Source organism: Eublepharis macularius, chromosome 14 (genome assembly GCF_028583425.1).
Source record: "Eublepharis macularius isolate TG4126 chromosome 14, MPM_Emac_v1.0, whole genome shotgun sequence".
NCBI lineage: Eukaryota > Metazoa > Chordata > Lepidosauria > Squamata > Eublepharidae > Eublepharis > Eublepharis macularius.
In genome coordinates, this window is record NC_072803.1 from 5,526,242 (window position 1) to 5,536,993 (window position 10,752).

At 44.1% G+C, this 10,752-nt stretch overlaps 1 protein-coding gene across 1 annotated transcript; it reads right to left on the bottom strand.

Annotated features, from left to right (window-relative positions):
* Window positions 1-2,156: 2,156 nt before the first annotated feature.
* On the bottom strand, window positions 2,157-10,504 carry POU2AF3 (POU class 2 homeobox associating factor 3). The gene is made up of 4 exons (XM_054998017.1): window positions 10,426-10,504; window positions 10,076-10,130; window positions 7,737-7,963; window positions 2,157-3,627 (listed from the first exon to the last, which is right to left on the bottom strand). The coding sequence occupies exons 3-4, from the start codon at window positions 7,830-7,832 to the stop codon at window positions 3,271-3,273; spliced, it is 453 nt and encodes a 150-aa protein (XP_054853992.1). The 5' UTR covers window positions 7,833-7,963; window positions 10,076-10,130; window positions 10,426-10,504; the 3' UTR covers window positions 2,157-3,270.
* Between the last annotated feature and the right edge of the window lie 248 nt (window positions 10,505-10,752).

A 10,752-nucleotide genomic window follows, 5' to 3' on the forward strand; every position in this document is an offset into this window, starting at 1 on the left:
TATAATCCATCTAGAGCCTTGGTGAGAAAAGTACAGTATAAATGAAGTAAGTAAATAAGTAAATGTCAGGGGACCCCAGTGCAAACTTCACCTGCAAAATGCACCCCTGACTCCCAAGGAGGGATATGAAATGCATTCTGCCCCTTATTTACTTGGAATCAGGGGTCATTTCGTAGAAAAAGAGCTGGAGGAACTCATTAGCATAGCTCATCAGCATAACTCATTAGCATATGCCACACCCCTTGACATCACAAGAAGTGTGTCATTAGCATAACTGATTTGCATATGCCACACTCCCTAACATTACCTATCCTGGCTGTTTTGGCCCCAATCCTGGCCATTCAGGGCCGAAATTGGGCCCAAAATGGCAAAAAGGGGCTGAAAATGGCCAAAAAGGGGCCCCAAATGGTCAGGATTGGGCCGCTGCTGAGCAGGAGAATGATCCACCACCCATCAGAGGCCCGATCTGGGCCATTTTGGCCCCAATCCAGGCCAAAACGGGCCCAAAATGGCTGAGAGTCAGGTGGGCGGGGCCACCTGTCATGTGACCTCTTTGGGGACCTGGCAGAACTGTGTTCCTGCGCGGTCCCCCTCAAAATGAGCCCTGCTTGGAATAGCCTCTAGTTTGGGCCACTTCCTACTTTGTTCTAATTGTGAAAAATCTTGTTAAAATTTTGTCCAAGGTCAGTTGTAATTCTGGGAGAACTCTAGCCCCAGCTGGAGGTTTGCATCCATACCTGGCATGCCGTACCCAACGGCAGTGCTGAAGGGGAAGGGGCTCACATTTTCAGCAGCAGCACCTGGGCCAAGAAGGGGCCTTGGGGAAGGGACAGCATTCACTCCCCTCCCCTCCCCTCCCCCCCACCGCACCCAAGGGCTCTCTGACTTCCTCTTGGCAGGAACAGCCATTTTGTGGCTGCCAGGAACAGCCATTTTGTGGCTGCCAGGAACAGCCATTTTGTGGCTGCCAGGAACAGCCATTTTGTGGCTGCCAGGAACAGCCATTTTGTGGCTCCGCTTCCATTCCTCCCTTTGAGTAGGAGGGTTTTCATTCCCCCGTCCCCATGTCACTCCTCCCTCAGCCACTGCCCAAAGAACCGTACTGCCATTTCATGTCCCTCTCCACAACGAGCACAAGCAGTTGGCGTTGCTTGGCCTCAGGATTTTGGTATCTTTAGCCCTGGGCATAGGTGAGGGAATAAGGAGGGCCTTGGCTAACAGACCGCTATGGTTGTGCCTCCTGGCCGATCTAGTAGCTGACCATTGCATTGATATTTTTGGCTTTTTACCTGCGCTTTTATATCAGCTTTTATTGGTTTTTAAAATGATCGCTTCGGTAGATTTTTATGTTGCATGTTTGTTGTATTGTATTAATGAATATTGTAAGACATTTGAGAAATATAAGTGGGGGGGATCTGCAAAGATTTTCTGGGGGACATCTCATTTCCCCCTCCCCCACTATTTCCTTCAAATGTGGGTCTCCTGGCCGCTAGTCTGACACCACACCACACTGGTTTTCATAGGTTGGCAGCTGTTGAACCGTAGCGAGCAGCCAGGCCTGGATGAGTCATCAAGTCAGGTGGTAATGATGAGTTGCCAGTGGTTGCTGCCAGGCCTAGCCCTCAAGTCCTCCTTTAAAGGTCAAAACAGCCCTAGAAATGGCCCTGCCTTTCACTGACAGAAACCATGGCTTGAAGGCTGCCAACACTGCTGTGGTTGCCTATATACAGGCCACTGGGGACCTGTATTACTTAAAGCTACAGGCACGGCTTCTACGTATTATTTTGTGGGTTTTAACCCCCAATGTATTTTTTTAAAGATTTTAGATTTTTCTGCAACCCCCCCCCCCAGCTTTCTAGAACAATCTGTTTTGTCTGCTCATGGCTCCAACCTTTGGATTTAAGCATCCACAGATTTTGCGATGTTGACAATTAGATAAATTATCTACTATAAAATCATAAAACCAATGTATTTATCTGTCTGATCATCCATCCATCTATTGCCTTTCATGCAAACACTAGAGGCTTAAAGATGCTTTAAGAAAAAATATGACAGTCTACAATATTGCAGAAGTAGATATGGATGAGCTGAATGCAAAAACAGCTTCAACATAGCCAGTGATAGTACGGTGTGAAAGAAGACACATTCACTGTAAATCTGTCAAAGTTCATTTAATGGAATCTTAAAACAAAGAAGGTGAGAAGATGGGAGGAAAAAACACTGTGATGTGGTTAAAAAGTAAAATGAACCCCACAGAAAAAAACACCACAGGAAAAAGGCCCAGGGTAAGTTGTAGTGAGAGTTTGCAAAGGAAAAATGCCCGCTTACTTGATCTGAACTCAAGCGTGGAGATATGAAGTAGGTAAAATATCTCTTATTGATATGCAAGCTTCCAAGTTCCACAGAATTCTGCATCCAGTTGAATGAAAAGCAGGCAAAAAATACACATTTGTATCTCTGACTATAGATACATACATTAACAGCAAATGATTGTACATACCAAATGCGAATAACCAATGTGAATAACAGCCTATTTGATACAGAGGCTATATATACATCATTATTCCATGAATACCTAGAAATATTGGGAAATGTGATATTGAGCACAGATGCCAGCTGGGAATCTGAGGGTTTAAAAAAATGTTTTTAAGGATGTTTCTGTACCACATGGGCCGTTTTCACACTGCTTACCGGCCACAGAACATCACGCTGAGCTCCTGGAACGACAGCGTCTTCCTGGTGCAATTTCGTGCGAGAACTACTCGCACAAAATTGCACCGGCAATTTCAAGCTCGGCACAATGTTCCGTGGCCAGTAACCAGTGTGAAAATGGCCATGGTTAAAAAGACATGTTGCAAGTGCTCAGTAAAATTCCAGAAGTTGCCAAGGTTGCTGAAGAAGATACCCTGTGGATTTCAGTGTTCTTCATGTCTCTTAACACCTCTCCAGATTGATCCAATGCAGAACACGGCTCACAAGAGAGACAGAGAGAGAGATTATGCAAAACCGAAAAATTTATAGATTCCAGAATCCAAATTTTCATGGCTTCCTGGTGCAGAATTCTGACATTGGCACCTATTTATATAGACCCAAAACACTGGCCATTTTCCGTTCAGCCTGAAGAAGATCTCTGTGGAACCAGGAAGCTTGCATTCTTCCCCTCCAACCTGTTGAATACAAGACATCATTTTACCTACTCAGCATTTCATGTACTTCAGAATCAAAGTTGCCAGCCACAATCTACATAACTCTGTGGCCCAATATATACCATTAACTGTAGCATGTGTCCCAGGTCCTATCCCTCCGGAAGAAGTCATCTGCCGCAGAGATGGAAGGAGCATAGTCCCTGCAGTCTGTGTTTGCATAGGGGAAATATTCAGGTACTCTGAAAGTGTCTAAGTGCTGGGAGCCACAGGACGTGCAGCAGCACGTGGACGAGGCATGGCTGTATTGGGGGTGGGGGTGTTGCTGGTAGGGGCTTCCCTCCGGCGATGGAAACATGCAGCTCTTGACGTCCAGACAAGAAGGAGAATTGTAACTGAGTGGAGCGAACGAAGGCACTTGAGGGGGCGAGTAGCTGTAATCGAATGAGCTGGAGGGGTCTGAAGAATCCAGAGATCCGTGACCCTAAAATAAGAAAGAGGGAAGGAAAGGGGGGGCATTTACTTACGATCAGGACTTTTTTCCAGCCGGAATGTGGTGGAACGGAGTTCCGGCACCGCTTGAAAATGGTCACATGGCCGGTGGCCATGTGACGATTTTCGCTGAGGGCAATTTAAACTTAAAAAAAACTCCCCTCCTTGTTCCAGCTGACTCAAAGTGATGTCATTGCGCAGTCCCGGAAGCGTGTGCGCACTTTGCGTGTGTGCATGTGATACCATGGGTGCCACCTCCCTCAGGTGTTTCCCCTTGTGCTGGCAACCCACTGAGTTCCACTACCTCATTTCCCAGAAAAAAAGTGCTGCTTACGATTAAATCTTAATTAAGATTACAAGCCACAAAGAGCGGCAGTTTGGTAAAACATGTGGAGTGTTGCAGGTTGAACTGACATCTCCTGTTAAAGAGTTTTAAGTAGCAGATCTCGTTGTCTGTAGATCAATGCTAACCTATAGAGGCCAAGACTAGATTTGTATGTGATTGTCTGCTTAACATAATCGACAAGCACCTGCATTTTAAGGGTCTGAGGCTCACTGGGAGATACAGAAGGTCCCAGATTCAATCTCCGGCATCGCCATATATTACTGTTGTTGTTGTTAATTTCATTCCTATGCCGCCTGTAGAAAGCTCTCTGGGCAGTTTACAACAAGTATAAAACAGTGAAATACAACAGATACAATATTAAATATTAATTAAATATTAAATATTTAATTAATTAAACATTAAATATTTAATTAATCAAATATTAAATATTTAATTAAATATTAAATATTAAAATTAAAAATTAATATAAAATTACATAGAACGTTACAAGAAAAAGATACCTTTGGCCCAGATCCTGCAGAATGCTGTCAGTTAAAAGTAGGCCTAAATGGATCAATGGCCCAACCCTGTAGAAGGCAGGTTCGCAGGGTCCATGATTTTAACCTGCTAGTAGACACATCAGCTAAAGATGCAATTGATTAAGCAGGGGCAACCCATTTTAATCAGGGTGGGCAAGGGGCTGTTTATTTATTTATTTTGCAGAGGGGAGCTATTTTTGTTTGGCTAAAACAGACTAAGACAGCAACTTCTCTGGAATTATTTTTGTGCAAGCCTAATAGGGAATAGAAAAGAAAATTTGAAAGATCGTCTTTTCCTTCTAATGCTTTTCAATCATTTGTGTTTATGGCTTTTAATACATAGAAATCAAGGTTGCCAACCTCAAGGTGCGGAATGACCGGAATGAAAACTCATTTCCAGATGACAGAGATTAGTTCCCCTGGAGAAAATGGGTTCTTTGGAGGGTGGAGTCTGGCATTATACCCCCACTGAGGCCTCTCCCCCAAATCTCCAGGAATTTGCCAACCCAGAGTTGGCGACCCTAACAGCAACTCAGTGAATCCCTTTGGTGAAACCCTGTAACTTAGCTCAATAGTGTGGTCTCTTGGTCTTCAGATTCACCTTGAAGACGTCAAGTGACCCAATGAACAGAGCCATGGGATTCCATCCTTTACACCAAAGAAATTGTTTCTGTAAAGATCGTTGCACGTGGGTAGCTGTGTTGGTCTGTAGTAGAAAAGCAAGATTCTGATCAAGTAGCACTTTAATCTAGTTGGTCTTTAAGGTACTACTGGACTGAATCTTGTTCCTGTAAACTTTTCCCCTGGTGTGCATCATCCATAAGACACATACCCCAGACTACATACTTCATAGGACCCCAAATTCTGGCATGGTTATTTATGTCTTGACTACTGTAATGAAGTCTGTATGGGACTACCCTTGAAGTCTGTCTGGAAACATGAACTGATGCAACATGCTAAGGATTTTTTCAGGAACTTCCCATGAGCCAGTAAGATCTTTATCAAAGTCCCTGTCTTGCGTGCCTCCGTTTTCACAGACTGGGCCTGCCCTAGCGGTACCCAACTCTGGAACTCCTGCCTTATCAAAGCCAGCCAGGCTTATAACATTTAAGGTATCAGGCAACAATGATTTTATACTCTCATGCTCCTTTGTTTCCTCTCCACTGAGAATTTTTATTAGCTGCTTTATCCATTTTCATTCTTGTTCTGCTTAGCGTCGTACGCTGCTTTGCAGATATTTAGATACAGTGATGGGATATAAATACTGTAAATAAATATAGATGATGATGATGATGCGCATATAAAACTAGGGCTTTATCAGCTGTATCAGATCCAAATTTGCTTCTGGACCCCAGTCAAAGTGCTGTTTTTGACTTCTAATGCCTTAAAAGTGGAGGAGGGCAGAACCAGGCATGCTGCCCTTAGCTCCTTGGGGAAGGGCACGATAAAAATGTAATCAATAAACAGAACTGGCTCCAAAGTAGAACTGGCTCCAAAGTACCAGGAATACCTCCTCTGCCTGTACGAACTTTCCTCTATCTGCCCAAGTAGCCTGCGTTTTCGGATGTATGGTTGGGGGTACCAACAACAGAGCTCTTTCAGCTGCAGACCCTCCAAGTTGTGGGGTTCACTGCCCTTAGATGGAAGGCTGTCACCTAGCATCTTCTTTACCTGCCAGACGATCGACTGTATACTTGCATGAAAAGGTCTTAAAAATCAAAGCCTGAATAATCTATTTTTTCCTCTTTTATTTTGTAGCATCTGGCCTGAGGAAGACTTTTGGGGAACTCGAAAGCTATATGTCATTACTAGGTTCGTTCTAATAAAAGATATTGCATGGATTGTGTCCTTGGCCGATTCCAGACGGCCCTCCGCATCCTGAAACGTCGCGCGTCGTCGCGCGAGAAAATGCGATATTTCGCGTTTTCCGTGCGACGTTTCGGGATGCGGAGGGCTGTCTGGAATCGGCCCCTGTTTTTTTTGGAATTTCCCATCTATTTTAACCTTCCTGGCATACTTGGGAAAACCTCATTCATTCTGGAGGGCCTTTGAAACTAGGTGATATCTACTTTCTTGCCCTGAAAGGATTTCAGATCACTGTTAGGTGTTTTTCAGCTGAGGTCAGGGCTTTTTTTCTGGGAAAAGAGCCGGTGGATCTCTCTATTATGTTATGGGCATGTGCGCAAAGTGTGCCCCCCCACCCGCCAGAAACACATGGTGACGTCACTTCCGGGAAGTGGCATCACTTCCAGGAAGTGATGTTGCTTCCCGGAAGTGACATCTCTTCCTCTTCACTGCCACTGCCACATGAAGTAGCAACTGCTAGAGGGTATTAGGGACTTTAAAAACAGTTAGAGAAATGTGTGGATGAAAGGTCTATTCACAGTTATGCATGGATGAAAAGTCTATTCCATATCATGAGTGGCACTGGGTCATTTTCAGGAAACACTGTTTTCTCTAGTGTATCTATTTTGAATTTATTGCAGCATTATTATTAAAAGGAAAGTAAGTTTTTTCCAGACCCCAAATCAAATTATTAAATTAACTAGCCATGTAATCCAAATCAACACCTTTCCAAGTCCCTGAAGTCAATGGGTTTAGAAGGCTGTAACACTATTTAGGAATGCTCTCTCTCTCTCTCTCTCTCACACACACACACACACACACACAATCTTGTACTTTAAACACTTGAAAATGGAACATTGAGCCAAAAGATGTGATGGAAGATAAAGAAAGGAACAAAGAAAAGACATGGAAAGAGAAAGGCATGAAGGGAGAGAAAGAAAGAAGGAAGCAAGGAAAGAAGGAAAAAAAGAGAAGGGGAGGGAAGAAGGGAAAGGCCAGGGAAGAGACCACGGAAGGAGGCAGCCCAGGAGAAGCTTTGCCCGGGGAGGTGGCTCACAGGTCTTTGGGCGCCAGGGGTGGGGCCACCAATCATGTGATCTTTTTTCAGAGGTGCCGGATCTCGGATCCCCGGAGATACCGCTGAAAAAAAGCCCTGGCTGGGGTTAATGCATTTTTAGTGTTTCTTTGTTGTTCCTGCATCTTCATGTCTCAGATAAATACAAAGTGTCTCTGAAACATGACGACAGTACTCTCAGGAGCAGCAAAGACATGCTTAAAACTTTTTACTGACTCTTATTATTTTGTGGTTGGTAAGCTGCCTCAAAGGCTAAGTACAAATTGATGAAATTAACCAATAAAACCAAAGTGAGCAAAGACTGAACCTCAAATTACCAGGCTTTGGTTGAGACAAGCAGGGCCTGGCTGGAAGCTGTCAGAAAAACAGTGCAGATTGTCCTGGGCAGCCCCAATGGACGTTTCCAAGGGCATCTCTGCTTGAAGACAGGAATCCACAAACTGCTCCAGGTAGCTGGGGATCTCCTCACAGGAAGCGCAATTCTGGAACTGCCATGGTTGCACACAGCCAGACGATGGAGAAGAGACAGCGTCTACATACGGTTCTAAGTGAAGGAGAGAGGAAATAGGCCATGGGATATCAGGACCTGCCTCATGCCACAGTCAACACAGAGTGGGCCTGACACATTGAACATGCAGGAAGGAACCCTGTGAAACTTTCCCCAACACACTGTTTTCATCTCGTCACCTCAAACTTCAACTTGCCATGGCAGAGTTAAGCCTGAGGGGGTGCTCGTTTTGAGAAGATATTAAATAACTTGATAGTGAAATCGTCTCGTGCTGTATTTTTCTGTGTTGTCCGTGTGAGGGAAGGTCAGGGTTTGAGTCGAACACCCCAGCTTTCATAAACTTAGCCATCGTTTCAAAATTTCACAACAAAGGCTTTTTGAGACATTTAGGTGACTGGAGAAAGGACAGGGCTTTTTTTCAGCGGGAACGCAGTGGAACGGAGTTCCGGCACCTCTTGAAAAAGTGGTCACATGGCTGGTGGCCCCGCCCCCTGATCTCCAGACAGAAGGGAGTTTAAATTGCCCTCCACGCCACTGCAGCACGGAGGGCAATCTAAACTCCCCTCTGATCAGGGGGTGGAGCCACCGGACATGTGACCATTTTTGCCGAGCTGACCCAAAGTGACGTCATTGTGTGGTCCTGAGTTCTACCACTGAGTTCCACCACCTCTTTTCCCAGAAAAAAAGCCCTGAGAAAGGAAATTATTTTTAGGAAATAATAATATATGGTTCCTTGTTATGTACTGTTTCCAAAGTTCTGAGGAATATTCTCTGGCCATATTTTCAAGCGTTCTACAATGTATACATTTATTTATTTATGACATTTTTGCTCTACAAAGAGCTCTCTCCCTTCCTCCATTATATCCTTAAAAAAAAACCCTGTGAGGTAAGTTAGGAGAAGAGATTTTTTTTTTGAGTGACTGGCCCAGGATAGTCCTGTGAACTTTACAGCTGAGTCAAGATTTGAACCCAGGTTTTCTCATTCCAAGCCTACCCCTTGATGCCATTCCTGGCCAGAACAAGTTCAATCCTGGTTTATGGGAAGTGTCATTTACATAGAATTATACAGTCACAGAAGAAATGGCCATAGATAAGAAACTATTTTGTAGCCCAAGGCTCTGATAATGTAGATTCTATTTTTTAAAGCCAATTCAGTTGCATTTCTGTGTTATTTTGAAAGGATGTCGCCATCTGCATTACTGTGAAAATTGGTGGGACATTCAAAATTATTTTTCTTGGTTTCTATGGCTTGTAAAACTAACGTTCAACTTTGAAATGAAAGCTTATGCCACAGTGTATCTTTGACTCTTTGTGGGACTACAAAATTCCCTTTTATTTCAACTCTATGGAATTTCTCTTGCATGTAAAGTTACTTTTTATTTGCATGCCTCTGTAGGATCCAAAGCAATGCTGTTTACTTGCCTTTAAAAAAAGTTTCACACTAAAAAACAGAAATACATTTTTACATGCCAGAAGAAGGCTCTAAATGTATCATATTACTGTATTATTAACATAAGCAAATTCAGTTCCTGATTACTTAGGTATTTCCTTGTCCAAATATATATCTGCAATAACCCAAACAGAGGGTTTTTAAATAAATGTCTTGGTCATTTAGTTACCAGCACCTAAAGGATCCAGAACCCCCCAAATTCAAGGTTCCTAAACTCTGTCAGCTTTTGGATAATTCGGTACACCGAATTGGATAATTCGGTACACTAAGAAATTCTGAGATGTATGGAGAGAGAGAGAGATGGGAAAACAGTTGGGGAAAAGATGATCAGAGCATCAAGATTTCCTGGATCTATTCTGGCAAGAGTGGGGAGAGAGAGGGAACAAAAGAATCCCAGGTGGTCTGCTAACTGCCATTCCCTTTGTGATTGATTCTTTAGGAAACAGCACATCCAAAGACAAGCAGCAAATTGAGCTTGAGAAGCAAAACAACAAAAAAAATTGCCTTGTTACCTTCCCCCCTCACACCCCGTCATCTGCATTTAGCAAGCTCTTTCCACGGTTCCGATTGGCCAGGGTCCTAATGAAATGCAGGTGGCCGACTTCAAGACAGGATTCCAGATGCGGCCTCCAGGAACGGGGCTGAGGAAGTTTGATATGAAGTGGGGCAAGGAAAGGGGGGGCACTTTTTGTACCAACCTGCACAGGGAGGGGAGAAAGCCTCTGGGATTTGGACACTGCCTTCGCTGGAAACCTGAGAACAGAAGAGGGAGACGTAAAAAGCCAAACCAAGCTGGGTGTTTCTCCCTTTGGATTTTTTACTCTTTCCTCCCCCTTCATCCACTTACTTACACAGTGGAGGTAAGTCCAGGATTTCTCTCCCTGCAAAAAGCTGAATTATTGCATGCAACAGCAATATTAATGAGCTCGTGATTTTTTTTTAAAAAAGACGGCTGTGGCTATCTGGTTCTACGTTATGGGTGCCCAGTGATCTCTGAGATAAATAATGCGCTCCCCTAAGCTGTACGTCTTGTTTAAGCATGAAATACCTGACACCTCTTCAGATTGCACCGTTCCGTGTCTGCGGTTTGCCACGGGACAAGTTTGCCACTTTTAAGACATATTTTCAAAACACTTCTGTCTAAGAGACTGTAAAGCCGCACCGGGAGCAGGAAATTGCAAAGGTAAGAGGAAGGTCAAGCGCAACTGGCAGGTCTTATTTGCAGAGCGTTTCCTCTGGAATTTACAGCCCTCCTTTGCTTGCACACAGTCCAGTCCTTCAGGGCAAGTATTTGAGCAGCTGCTGCCTTTGCGTGGGAAGCAATCTGCCCTTGCTCCAAGCTCCAGATGTCTAGGATAGCAACCAAAATGTTGTT

Bases quoted from the DNA above. Each gene is read 5' to 3' on its own strand.
- POU2AF3 (XM_054998017.1), bottom strand. From the start codon at position 7,832: ATGCCCTTGGAAACGTCCATTGGGGCTGCCCAGGACAATCTGCACTGT. The intron at 3,628-7,736 runs GTAATTTGAGGT...TTCTTATTTTAG, and splicing joins CTTGTCTCAACCAAAGCCTG to GGTCACGGATCTCTGGATTC.